This window comes from Botryllus schlosseri, chromosome 6 (genome assembly GCF_051294905.1).
Source record: "Botryllus schlosseri isolate E-star chromosome 6, Bs_hap1, whole genome shotgun sequence".
NCBI lineage: Eukaryota > Metazoa > Chordata > Ascidiacea > Stolidobranchia > Styelidae > Botryllus > Botryllus schlosseri.
In genome coordinates this window covers 11503224-11517866 of record NC_137241.1, presented here as the reverse complement: position 1 = coordinate 11517866, position 14643 = coordinate 11503224, and the positions used below count along the sequence as shown (strand labels likewise).

Genomic DNA, 14643 nt, shown 5'->3' with positions numbered 1-14643 from the left:
GTGGCTCGGAGGAAAACAAACTATTCAAAGCATTTCTGTCACAAAACTATGAAACACCCTAAAAATTAGTACTGATTCATGAAAAACAGGTACTTTTGGATTAAGCAACTTCAAAATACCCTGACAATGTTAAAAAGTTCTTGGCAACAAAACATGCGGGCGGATTTAGAATCTCTAATCCGCAGTGCGCCAATGAGCCTGACAAAACAGAGCGAACTCTACAAAACCACACAGCTGAACGAGCATGTTTGCAGCTGTGGTGCATATTAGACCACGAGTCTTCCCATTATGTAACGGATGCTACCCAATGCAAGTCCCTTATAACTTGTCCGCCTCTAAGTTGCAGTACTGACAAGACAACTACCAATCCCGAATCGAAAACGCCCATAACCACTGATGAAATTTATGAAAAAGTCTGACCCAAGATGCAATCAAGTACCACCAGCAGAAATGAAAATAGCCAGTGAGAGCAAATCGCTCACATACGTCCACAAGGGGTGTGTTTCGGGCATACCAAGTGACATATGCATGGCAGCAAACATTCAAGAACATAACACAGACATGCACGATAACGACCGACAACATAGAAGTCTGAATAATAAATAGCTTGACAGCTAGCACGGAATTGAAGTGGTGAGGTTGTCATAATGCAGCAGTCAACTCGATAATCTTCATCGGATAGCCATTTAAAAAGATATGCAAACATACACATAAACATACATTGATCGTCGTCTGTGGTATTCAACATCTATAACTAAAAGTCAACACGGTTCGAGGTACACTATATAAATTCATGGAAATGACATACACGATATGCAATTTCAAAAATATTCATCCCATATGAACTCATAAGCTGTGTTTAAAAGTGACAGCGTACCCAGTAAAGTGACACGCAAAGATCACAAGGGCTTCGTTACGAAATTTGAACCGTGGACGCATGAGACAGAATTCAATCTCTTACAAAAGCAGCAGAGTTGATTTCATCAATCGAATGGATTCGAGTCACACGAAACAAGTAAGAGATCGGGAATCAGACATGGTTCAAGCTATCGAAACAAACAGAATAAAAACGACAAATATAATGCGGAAGCAGTCCGCAATTAAATAGTGAGAGAGCGCTTGCCTAGGCCAGGGTTTCTGCAAGCATAAATAAGTGAGAAATTCTTGCGGGATATTTTCATGTGCAGATATATAGCGATGGCATGAAGCTACCGAGTAGTAGCAAAGTCATCCACAGCGCCCAGAAGTAGCCGCGTAATGGCGCAGAAAATGATTTACTACAGTAACGCAGGACGAGGCTAGAGCACGAGTACGAATAGAGCAGGGGAAAATCGCGTACTTCAGAGACTCGATTCCGAATAGAGTATAAGGCTTCGAGTCGAGGATTAAAGTATCATTCCTTATGATGACATAACAGCATGGGTGAAGTGCAAGTTCAAATAGGTAGCATTTACGCGGTCGCAAAGAAAACAAGCCAGTCGTGCACCACATTAAAGATAATTTGGTAGTTTTTTCTACTATATCTGTGGTGACAGTGTTTTGCGTTGTCCACGGCATTTTCACTAACCCACAGAAATTTGAACTACACGTTTTGGATGCCGCGATACGACCAATCAAAGTTTCAAAGCTTTGGAAAAAGCACCGACATTGTAACCCACGGTGATTACACATTTACACAACTCTTATCGAAAAGGAGGTATTGTCGCTGTGGAGTGTAAGGAGCTTATGTCCAGTGTACCCATTTTGAAAAAGTCAACTTAGCTAAAGTTTCATTTACTTTTTGCCGAATCTTAATCATGATTAACTTGGAAACAATGTGTCAATATAGCGTGGATAGAATAAGGGGGGAGCGGCGGTCTTCTTGATCGGTAAGTCGTGGGTTCGATCCACGGCCGGGTCGGACCCAAGACCTTGATTAGTAACACTGGTATCCATGTCTTCCTCGCTTGGTGCTTAGGTTACCGGGTTCGCGTGGAGGGGTGGTGCAACACTTAGAAAGCCTTACAAGGTTATATCTGGACCTTCTTTGTCCAGCGGCATATGCACATCATGCACTCATGCTATGCATATGCACAGATATCGTGTGCACGTCTATCATGAGTCGGTGTATATGCCGCAAAAAACCAAAGGACAAAAATACACAATGTCATATTCAAACATGAACATGACCAAGATATGGCCGAAAAAAATGAGAAAATTTTACACAGACTTGATTTTCTACCAATTTGAAAAGTGTATCTCAAAATTTTAAGCGGACATAAGCTACCTTATTTCCACCGCGACAGTATCATATAATTCCACCGCTCGAAATAATTAAGACTCGATTCGGATCGACCACTCGAATCGTCAAGCCAAGCCCTACGTGCCATCACGACACAACCGGACTCGTAAAAGTACAGGAATCAAAGCAGCTAAAAGCACGACATTAATTCCGACGAAATCCCGTTCACGAACGGTAATCAGGAGCCATCACGGTCGAAGCGCCGGACGTGCTTTGCCACGACATGGGCAAAATGGTGCTGCCACCCGCAGCCGGACCGGCGCCAGAGTTGGCTATTACAAACGGCTGTACGAGCGTGGACTGCGACGCCGTACTACTTGGGAACGCGACCGCATTCGACGACACCACCGAGCCGCCAGACGACTCCCCGCCGCCCCAGCTGCTGAACAAAGGCACGGGCGGGCGTATCGACAGACCAAACCCGCCGTTGCTGTCGCCTTCGCGACGCTGACCGCGCAAGAAACCGTACGGAGAAGTGCGACCCGCGCCACCCAAGGCAGAGTGCCCCGCCATCGAATCAGACACGACATTAGGGAGTGCGCCACGGCTTCTGGACGCGTTCAAAAATGCCTGACCCGCGACATTCTGCGCAGCGACCGTTACCGGCACAGTGCTCACGGGAGGGACTTGGGACACGTTCGGCAGCCATCCGTTGACCTGGACAGGCGACGATCTGCTTTGAGAGGTGACCGGGATCTGCTGCTGCGCGGCGGCAGCTTGCAGCGACTGCAACACCTGCTGGTGCTGCTGCCCGGCCGGGCGCCGTACGTGCTGCTGTTCCATGACCCACATTTCGACCCGGTCCAAACGTACCCGCCGACTGCTAGCATCGATAGAACCATATCCGGAAGTTGATTCCGAAGTGGACCCGGACACCCCTGCGCTCACCGCGCTCAACTGACTAGCACCGTCGTTTTCGACGCCCTGTGGGGCAGCCCCTTCTTGAACCCCGGGCGGTCCCTCTTCTCGTCTTTCTAACCCCATCGGAGGGTCGGATTCGTAATCCAGATTCTGCTGCTGCCGGACCCAGTTACCCACACGTTCGATCTTCTGCTCCTCGCTGACGTCTTCCTGCAATTTGGGGTTGCCGGGGCTTAACGAGGTCGGCATGACAACGCCGTCTCTATTCTTGATGTCTGGGTCTGGTTCGTCTACGTCCTGCTGTAGATATCTGACCAGGTTTGCGTGCCGGCTCGAGATGGTATCGGTGTTTTGCGGGATGGCGTTTTGATTGGCGGGTGTGGTATTTTGCAGGCCGCTAGTACCCGGCTGTTCGTTCGGTGCGGTTGTGCCGTTGGTGACCGTGCTGAATTTTGCGTTTGCAATATCGTTTTGATTCGTCGGCCCGTTGACAGGGCCGAACGGGGGGTACGACAACGCCCCATTCTTAGTCGAGTCCAGGGCTTCGTAATCCGGGTCGAACCTTTCCTGCTTGATACTCCGGCCTTTCGCAATTTCTGTGAAATCATTTTCAGATTACAGTAAGGCGGAGTTGTACAGGTACACATCTTCACAATTCGACACTAAATCATTTCATGATATGGTAAGATTTTTTGCCTCCAATTTTGCTATGGGGGGATGGGTTGCACGCAGCTTTAGATTAAATACGAAATCGATATATAATTTGTTGTTTAACTTCAAATCTATATCGAGCTTAAGTCCAATTTACACATTTCAAGAGAATTATGTTCGTGTAAAGTTTTCATTTTCTTTCGGTCATATCTTGGCCATGGTTATGGTTAACTTTGAAACGACCTACCCTACCAATCAAGAAGCCACACGCTCAATCACCACGTTATCTCTCAATGTTCGGAGTGAATGGCTTTATTTTGAAAATTTGCTAACAGTCGATGAATCTTGCTAATAAGTTCTTATCCGAAATATATTATTTTCATGGCAAACAATGACCACATTCTCGGACAGAGGGCAATCCTGGTTACAGATGAAATAGAATAATTCGAAATACATATACAACCGAGACATCGCAGATCCAACATACCTGTCGCTTTCTCTAAATCGAATGAATAGCCCACTTCGCGAATAGGGTCGTCGGCCTGGCAACCTTTGATTTGGTCACGCAATTGCTTGAGTTTCACGTAGAAGTGTACTTTGTCTTGGGCTCGCGGAAACTGAGCACATCGCGCGCTGGACGACGCCATTACAAATATATACTGAAGAAAAAGCGGCATAGTCAATCCCTAGTTGCATGTATAAGAAAGGCAATGACAGGTGATAAATCTATATTCTAGCAGCCGTCGGTTACTTTTCAAGTTAATACAGTTTCTTATGGGTTCCTCCCTGAAATATAGTAAGTACGATGGCCGAAATTCAAGAGCCAACTACCAAAAATTCTATCAACTACCAATGTAACCGATATAGAGTCGATATTTGGTCGGTGGTAGTAAGAAAACCTCATAATGATCTAATCCGTACGTCAACTAAAGTTCACAAAAAGAAGCAGTTACAAGTTATGCAGCCATTATGTCAAAGCCATCAAACGTTTAAACTTGAACTACAACTGTAATACGACAATCATTCAGCTCCTTTGCCGTGATCGATAAGGGTGTATCGCGCACGTAACAATTCAGTTCCGATGCACAGGCAGACCATGACATAACAAGACGGAATTGGCGACATAACTATTCAAAAATCACATCACAGCACCATCAGCACGTTCATGCTTGTTTTTCTTACGGATTGGTGTACGATTGTCCAAACACGGGATAAATACAAGAATATTGCCTGGAAACGGAATGACATCGATTTCCACCCGATGGGTCATGAATAGCTTCGAGTGATTTTGTCATTTTGATAAACAAGACTGTCAGCCGGCCACTGAACTCACAGGTTGTATTATAGTATGATATAAAAATAGTCAACAGGAAGTGTGTGAGTGGAGGTGGAAGATCAAAAGCAGAATTCAATATGCATTTATGACTTCTATATTTTAGCATTATGATTCACCGTAGACATAAAATATCGAATGCTTCTTTTCATCAAGTGTAGAAAAATCGTCTTGCGTCTCTCACGTTTCGTTTAATCGAAGCCAATAATGCCTGTAGTGGTATCATTGCTGGTTTCCCACAAGCACAAACGTCTTTGTTTCGAAGAATTCGATTCCAACAATGCAACTGACCACTAGGGTTGTGGGGATTTGAAAAATTGTCAGGAAACTTCGATGCTTGTGACCAAAATGACGGTTTAGTACATAAAAACACTTTCATGAGCAATTTTGGTCATCTTCATCGTGATCTTCTATCCCCGAAAACCCCCCAAAGATCCATGGGGCAATTCTCCTTACTACTGGATATGTAATGTTGACCACGACACCGGTTTATAGCTTTTGTGACGTTATCAGTTGAAAACGGCCGTGTAGAGATAATATATTGCAATAAAAAAGTCACGTTTTCAAAATCGTACTTGAATGCAGTCCTATTAAGGCCACATGCTTGTCGATTTCACTCTGTACAACCTGTCTATCATGCTCATGGGAATCATGTATTGGTTGCACCATAGACATCGGCTTGATTTGATCGTACATTGAAGAAGCGCCGTTGGGTTGCAATTCGTGAACAAATACTGATATTCCCAGCTAGTTTTCAGCCATAAGATATTATTCAAAGGTATGTGATGTCAGTAATACTTTTCTCAACTTCAAATCATCTGTAAAATACCGAGTTATCCTATTTTATGGTAGACTGCAATTTAGTTGCAGAAGAATGTCTGAAACAAAGCGGATATGGGTTTTGCGGACCAACCATAAACAATATTCAGGTCTGCCCACTATTTGGTCTGATATTCTGGTCACTATTCGGTCAGATATTTATCTGAGTGCATTAGTCACTCCAAGTAACCGACTCTAGATGAGGTTCTACTATATCCGCCATATCTGAAAGAAAATTGCCTCGAAACTACCACAACGCAGGACTGTGCCAACGTATGGAATATGACAAGAATATCTATATGGCAAGCACTGAACATTGTGTTGATGCATTGTTTCAGGCATTTTTCTTCAACTAAATTGCAGTCTTCCATAAAATAAGATAACTCGGTATTTTACGATTTGAAGTTGAGAAAAGTATTACTGACATTACATACCTTTGAATAATACCTTATGGCTGAAAACTAGCTGGGAATATCAGTATTTGTTCACGAATTGCAACCCAACGGCGCTTCTTCAATGTACGATCCAAATCAAACCGATGTCTATGGTGCAACCAATACATGATTACCATGAGCATGACAGACAGGTTTTGCTGAGCAAAACTGAGATGCAAGTGGCCTTTACAGGACTGCATTTAAATAACATTTTGAAAACATATCTATTTTATTGCAATATCTCGTCTCTACATGGCCGTTTTCGAATGATAACGTCACCAAAGCTATAAACCGGTGACATGGTCAACACTACAGATCAAGCAGTAAGGAGAATTGCCCCGTGCATCTTTGGGGGCCTTTCGGGGATAGAAGATCACGACGAAGATGACCAAAATTGATCATATATGTGTTTTTATGTACTAAACCATCATTTGGGTCACAAGCATCGAAATTTCCTGACAATTTTTCAAATCTGAACAACCCTACTGACCACTTGATAATACAAAAATAGGATAGCTCAAGGAGTAAATAACAGACCAAATGTGACACATCTCAATCAAGCACGGCCTGCAGGCATGATCCAGGAGGCATGCTATTCACTAAACTACAGTCTCCTCGTGTTTATATTGAAAGCTATGCATTAAATTAAAGGATAGATTTTATATATATATCTGATTCTGTTAAACAACTATTGGGTAGAGTAACAAGAAAAACAGGATTTTAGATATCGGCAATGCCTCAATAAATCTACAAAAATCTTGTTGAATCAATTCCTGCCGACATTGATAGGATCAAAGATTTTATCACGCAGAAAATTCAGTGGAATTTGTAAAGGAGCAAGAAAGAGACAGAATTAGATATTTAACAATGACCGTGAATGATGAAGCCATAAATAATTCTGGACGGTCGAAACTACATCTATGTATTGCGTGTCCTGAATTAATGCTCCACAGTATTTCGAAACACATTGAGAGAATACAACAGCTGAAGCGGGAAGGTAAAATAGAGCGACTTACCGTGCCTGTGCCGGGAATTTTGTAAGACTGCGTGCCGAATGCGAAGCCGGACGTGAAATCCTTCTTTTTGAGCCCGAATATCTCTTTCGAAAATATCTCGTATATGCCCTTTCCGTTGAAAACCGCTATTTTGGGCCGGTAGAGCTGTATTTTTTCCACTAGTTTCTGGGCACCTTCCTTTATCTCTTTGCTGTCAAATGAAATATCGAATTTAAAATCCCCGAGCCTTGCAGCTAACGCTCGCCACAAATTATCGTCATGACATACGTCGACAAGTCTTTCGCGCCAGGTGTTGTTCGTTGCACAATGGTGGAAAAGCCAATTCCGTATTCAAGAAGGTCAAGGTCATTGTCCGACGTCATTTTACGGTCGACGAAGCCGGACATGTTGATGCAACTCCCTGTAGCGAAAGGGACGTTGTCATGACAACATTTGCGTGAAAAGTCACCTGGACAGGTCAGAGCTGCCGCGGGTCGTCCGTTCGACAATATTCGTGAGGCCGACGCCATAATCGAGGGCTTTGAAATCTTCCATGCCGGTCAGCGGTATCGGAATCAAGTTAGATAAAAACATGCACTTCCCTACACGGAAAACAACGCAAGGATAACGAATATTAACTACGCTTGCACTACTTAAAACACAACAAGTGATCAAGTTTTGAGATTACTTCTACTCGTACGCAACAAGATATTAAGTCTAATCTGCCGACTTTACTCACAATTTGAAAAGTGGGACAGTAGTTCTGTGATAAGTTTCCATCACTTTATCAGTGAAATTGTCGTAAGAACCACCCCCGTATCTCGATAAGTTAACATATTTCCGAAGATTGCACTTATTATAATGTCATTAGTCATGTTGAATTGGTTGGGATGATACAAATAGAAATTTCCAAATGAGCCACATCCGTTAACCTGCTAAAAGTATGCGACTCCTAGAAGAAATCTACTTGTTGAAAGCACCCGCTGTGTACTTTCAATCCTTTCCCTTTCTACATCTACTTGTAATTGATAAAACAAATTAAGGGTTTACTTAAAAGTAGTTCCTAAAATTACTTCTACTCGAGTATCAATGTTGACCCCCTCTAGACAGAAACGATTCGACTTTCGCGAGAGGTACAATCGGGCTGAAAAGTTGAGTATTCACTCTTGGTCAATAGCAGATTAGAGCAGATAAGCAGTAGCCAGTCATGACTATCTTGGTTCGATAACAATCAGGCTTCCGTTCCGAAACAATGCAAAATACCGATCTCAGATTCAGAATTCCGCAATTCAACAAATGAATAAATAGCATGTCAGACCTGCGGTGTACTTTTAATCATGGGCTGGATTCACTCGGATCAAAGCAATTTTTCACAATCGATTCAATATGAGGAATTGCATCAGCAATTCAACATATGATACCGTATATTTATATTATAGCACAGCCACAAAACAGGCTACAACATTTTGAGTGAGAAAAGTATTTATCAAATAACACACAAACTCACAAAAATGGTTCCCCGGACCGGCATAGTGGTGGCCTTTGTAAGCGGCGAATAAACCAGGATTAATCCCAATCTGAAGAGCAATGTCAGTTAACATTCTACAACAGTAGCACATTAGCATCAAACTTACAATTAAGATATCAAGGCCATGTTTGATACGGTCTGGCAAAAACCTCTCCATTAACTCTTCCTTTGTTACATCTTTAAATCTGAATAAATATGAAACAACAAACAAGCATTAAATATGCATTCAAGCTACTGCAATTTCACCTCAACAATTGAAACACCTAAAGCACTTCAACCCTGAACCTAATTGGGATAAAAATAAGCAATGAATACAAAATGTGCTAAGCCCATGTCTGCCTGAATAGCCTATAGTCAAATAATAAGAATTTGTGACATAAAAAGATGAAGGTGCAGGAATTTTCACAATTAACAGAAAATTTGAAATGATATTAATAAGAAATCATTATCCATCCGTGCTAATTAAATCTCCACATCTCAACTACACTCTTCTGTCCTCAGCTTGATTTTAGTGATGTACCAAACAAAACTCACATGCCCAATAATTACACCCACAGGGATATTAGCTACTAGCTAGCAGAGCGTTCAATAGTTGAGAAGGGATAGGGTTGAAACAAGGTGAAGACAAACACTTGTTATGACTAACTGAAATTCAAACCACCAAGACAATCGCTTGCCACTACAGGAACCCAAAGTTAGCAGATCAAGAAACGACAAGCAAAAATGAGCTTTCTTATCTGGCCTAGTCCACAACGAACCAACACTTATGATAGAGATTAATCAAAATAATCTGCGAGAGTATGCTACAAGCCAATCTCACAGGGAGACTTCCAAGTGACAAATAATACAGAATATATATTAGGCCTACTAACTCAATTCTATCTCAAACTTGGGATAAGATCAGGTATTCATAATTCAAATATCAGATTAAGACTCATAAGCAGTGACTCCTGTTCTAACAAGAACACTTGCACATACAGATACCAAGCCGCCAGTAAACACTGTTCGTCTGGATATGGTTGAATGGACTGAATTAGCAAAAATGCTTTGTAACATCCTTCTAAAAAACAGCTGCTGTGAAATTTCAGCAAATTTAGCGGGAACTCATGTCTCAGGTCGTTGCAGAATGTCTTAGAAAGGAGAATCAGCATCATCAGATAGGGTTTTGCCATATTATCTTGAGCCATCACTGTTCATTTTAGAAAGTGGGCCTTATTTCATAAGCATAAGCAAGCACAAGGTAACAATAATATATTTGTCCAGTAGGCCTTCTCAGTATGTTATCGTCATAAGTTCAAATAAAAGGGCTCTCAGTTCGACATGAATGCATAAATGGGACAATTGCAAATAAAATAGTCTGAACTCAACATTAATGAGCCGAAATTAAGGTCAAATCGCTTGTTTGAAGAAATATCATGGAATATTCATGGAAAATTGCATAAGAATCGTTGAAGGCAAAATGGTACATTTTACATAGAAAGGATCCCGAAGAATGCCAGTCCGCTATAGTTTTGGATTATAAACATAGCCTGGTGAGATTTGATGGTCAAAACAAAGCCGATGGACTGTGCCATATATGTAGCTAAGCGATTTGATTCAGTAGTTGGCTTGCGAGCAAGAAGTTTAAAGAAGCATCTAGTGAAACATAGAATTGCAAATTAGTTCAGGAAAAGTTGAAAAATACAACATGATCCAATCAACACAACACACAACTCAATGTGGATCATTTACTTTTGGATATGATCACACTACCATTACCATAAGTCCATAACATATAAGTATTTTATTGAAACATGTCCCAACCCCACCACCATCAAATGCAATCGCTGACCTTTGCAGCATGAAATTTAAAATATCTACAAGAGCAGTTTGTATGCGTCTCATGATTAATATACATAATGGAGCAAAGTGTAATAGCTTCACAGAAAAGTTAATATAGCAAAAGGTGATGTAAAAATAGAAGTTTTTGAAATTCTCACTTATGGTGCAGAACAGAAGGTTAGTTACACAATATATCTAGGAACAAGTACAGACTTCGGGAGGTCAATGGGACAAATTCTGCACAGAAGGGCAAATATGGCAAACTAGTGACAGATCATTCAGTAGAAACGTTGTTGATATACTGCACTTGCAATTCGTCAATAAATTTATTATTACAGTACCTGTACATCAGTACAGCACAGTGCATCCTACCCCATTTTCCTCTTTCTTTTTGTTGCATTGCACTAGCCCACAAGTCATTCTCAACAAGTGGTAGTTCTCTAGGTTATCAAATGTTACATAATTATAACGGAAGTACATTAAGGCAAGTAATCACCTGATCACAACAAGTTCTGTGCCTTAAATCTGAGCTTACATGCTTTATTCTTTGACAGTAATGGCAATGGCTGTCGGCTATGTTATATTGCAAGCAAAGTAATGTCATATCCACCAAACATCATTCTAATATTCAATGTTGAGGTAGCCTAGATATTTCATAATATTGTGAAATGTCATTTCATTCAATGAGAATAGGAATTAGGAAACGCATCGATCAAACACTCAAAATCACACTGCACAATTTTTCTGGATTTAGCTTTTTTATATGTCGATATTTCAAACCAAATATTTTAGTCTGCACTTTTTAGGTGCCTGACAATGAATATGTGGAGGACGGTTAACAAGTCAGCACCACCATTTTTCTCTGCCCACAATCCTTGAGTGGCAAACGCGTAAGGTAACAAGGAAGCAGTGGGTAACAGTACTACATGCAAGCATTTTGTGGGACAAGGTCAGGGCTCCATTCAACAATTTACCCAATAGAATTGAGCAAAACGCTCCACCGTTACACTACCTCATCATTGGATCTGCCCATTGAATCAGCATGTTGTAATCCAAATTTATCCAGAATATAATGTGCCTTTGTCCATGTTAGTTCAAACGGTTATACATTGAAGCACATAGCCCAATGCTCCTGCAAGTTTGCATACGTCAGCTCATGTCATCGTAGGGGGGAAATAGTAGAAATAATTCACGAGGTTCCAATAAATCTAATATTTCTCTTCACAACATCGCTACAATGTGTGGCAAACTACAGAATCCTGGTGTCTGTGCTTGCGACGTAGGCCGGCTCAATACTAGTTCAACGCCACAAATACAGCAAATATTTATTGCAAAAATCAGGAAAATAAAATTTTAGTATTTTGTAATGTTGCATCAAGACATATCTCACCTATTTACAGTTCGTTTCGTCTTTTTCAAGGTGTCGGTTATTTTGCTTTGTTTCGAGGGCACGTCTTCCGTCTTGACTTTGGGGGGTCTGCCCCGCTTTTTTATTATTCCCTTATTGACCGGAGCCAATTTCGAACTACTTTTTGGAGGCCGGCCACGTTTGGTCTTTGGAGACTCGGCAGGTGCATTGAAATATGCTTTTGAAAATGAAAGATTTAGTCAGCTTTGTCCCAAAATATCTTATACAGCTTTACGCTAATAGATGTTAACGAGTCAAGCTATAATACATCATAACACATCAATTTATAGTACAGTAGCGGAGTAGCCTAATTCTCCACACGCTATTTCTCGGTCGACTAAATCTGATAATGCTACCAAGGTGATGAGCACAAGAGCATTAACCAAAAAGAAAAAGGTATCAACATCACTGGTCACTTGCTATATTGTCGAATACAAACAGGAGCTTCAGCTACAGGATTGCTCAGTCATCATTAGTCGAGGAAAGGTCAGTGAGGGTTGTATTAATACCGTAATGCAGATGGTTCTTCGCCTATATTAAACAATGAAATGCTTATGCTAACGTGGAAGTCTTCGGCCACCCAAAATTTTTGCGGAGCCACAAAAACAATAATCTATTTCATTACACATCTTATGCATTACCGGTACTAGATTGCTGATGTACATAATGGACTGTGCATCAACACAGCGTCAAAAAAAGGTAACCATGAAAATAGATTTTTTTAGAAACAATGACAGTATGATGGATATTATTTCAGATCAATGTGACCTCAGAAATCAGTCTGAAATGCGATGCCATTTCTTTGCTGCTGCTGGAGCCTGGAACCCTACTGCTAATTTGTGTCTTTGTATCACTTTATGGCATATCTAACGATATCATTTATAAACTATTTATGGTAATCATAGGAGGTTATGCATAGCCTTCCTCATATTTTTCTTGACTGGTTTTAATCAAAAGCTGCAACTCTCTCTTTTATTATATTATGATTAACAAATAAACTAGATTGATTGATTGTGGTAAGTGTGCATGTTTTGCAATCATTGTCATATCAATATTAGAAGTAGATGAAATCAAATTTACCCGATTCAACTTCTGTGGACCCATTCAAGAACTCCTTTCCTGTGTACGCATGATTTCCATTCAATAATGCTGGATTACCGGTATCCACTTGGCTTTGTGCAGTGTGTTCATTCACTTGTTCTGCTTGTGAAGTTGGAGGTACGCTGCAAATATCAAGACCAATCCAGACAACACATTTCGTTGTAATTCACAGAAATCATACCGGTACATTACACAAGGCAGTTGTTCTCATTCCCCAAAACTAACCAACACAGACGTTAACCGGGGACTCTTGGCAAGATGGTGGTATCGAAAGATCAACAGATCTACAAATTCAATCTCACCATTACCACAGCGGTCAATCAGATACACCCTGGAAATGTGAGAGACGCTGTTAAAATGTAACAAGTCGTATATATGCAGCTGGTTCTGGTTCTACTATCGTGCTAAAACCCCGCTAGTTGAGTTGAGTATTACCACAAGAATGAAAGGTACTCTGCCAAACGAAGATTTTATAATCGATAATCCACATAGGAGTGATGTGTGATTAGTAGGGCAATTTTTTTTTTGACCTAAAAAACGGAAGATTTTGACCTAAAAAATCTAAATTTTGACTTTTTTTGACCTAAAAAAACTGAAATTTGACCAAATTTTGACCTCACGTATGCAAATTAGGTGTTTTCGCATATAATGTTAAAATTGTACTACTTATCTTCATTTCTGGTTGGAACTGTCTGTCCTTACAAAGTAGATTGGCCTGAAAAAACGTTTTTGGCTCAAAAACTGACTGATTCTTACATGAAAAACTAGTATTTTAACGAAATCTGGCCCTATGAAGAATTCCAGTAGTTACAAAACGTATTCTGGTGGAAATAATCAAAAATTTGTTGTAGTATAACGAAAGATCCTTTCCTACATTCTCGGGTAGAAAGTGTCTGTCCTTACTACGTAGCTTGCCAAGAACGGAGAAAGAACGTTCAACAGCAGCATTTGTTGGCTGTCAACACTCAACTTGTGTTTACACTGCTTGTGACAAACCGTGTTGCTTCATTCTGACAATGTTGTCTATATCACAATTTTTCAGCTTGCGCTTCTTGATATAGGAACCATGCAATGGCCAAGCAGTCTTGCTTCAGCTAGGATATTGCTGTACGTTGACCATAAAACCATGTCACTATTTGTTTCATTTGACCATTTATGATTCACAATGAGCAGACGATGGTCCGTTTACAACGGTAGGCCTATAAAGTAGGCTACAAGCTGTAAAATATCAAATGATAAGTTCACCGACAGCGCAAAATCTACGATACAAACGAAATGCAGAGGTCAAAAAATGCTTCAATTTGTAAACAATTTTGACAAATTTTGACCTAACGCTACAATTTTGACCTAATTTTGACTTTTTTTGACATGTCAAAAAGAAATTGCCCTAGTGATAAGCATCCGGTCGAAA

At 40.8% G+C, this 14643-nt stretch overlaps 1 protein-coding gene across 2 annotated transcripts; it reads right to left on the bottom strand.

The window, feature by feature from the left end:
• Positions 1 to 389: 389 nt before the first annotated feature.
• On the bottom strand, positions 390 to 14527 carry LOC145440984 (uncharacterized). Of its 2 annotated transcripts, none has more exons than XM_080318775.1 (9): positions 13414 to 14527; positions 13212 to 13354; positions 12114 to 12309; positions 9009 to 9087; positions 8882 to 8951; positions 7844 to 7976; positions 7396 to 7585; positions 4281 to 4452; positions 390 to 3738 (listed from the first exon to the last, which is right to left on the bottom strand). In XM_080318775.1, the coding sequence occupies exons 1-9, from the start codon at positions 13419 to 13421 to the stop codon at positions 2447 to 2449; spliced, it is 2283 nt and encodes a 760-aa protein (XP_080174901.1). In that variant the 5' UTR covers positions 13422 to 14527; the 3' UTR covers positions 390 to 2446. The 2 variants fall into 2 exon arrangements, with proteins under 2 accessions (XP_080174901.1, XP_080174900.1); XM_080318774.1 differs by lacking the exon at positions 7844 to 7976 and adding an exon at positions 7663 to 7795 and having other exon boundaries at positions 13414 to 14525.
• Positions 14528 to 14643: the final 116 nt, after the last annotated feature.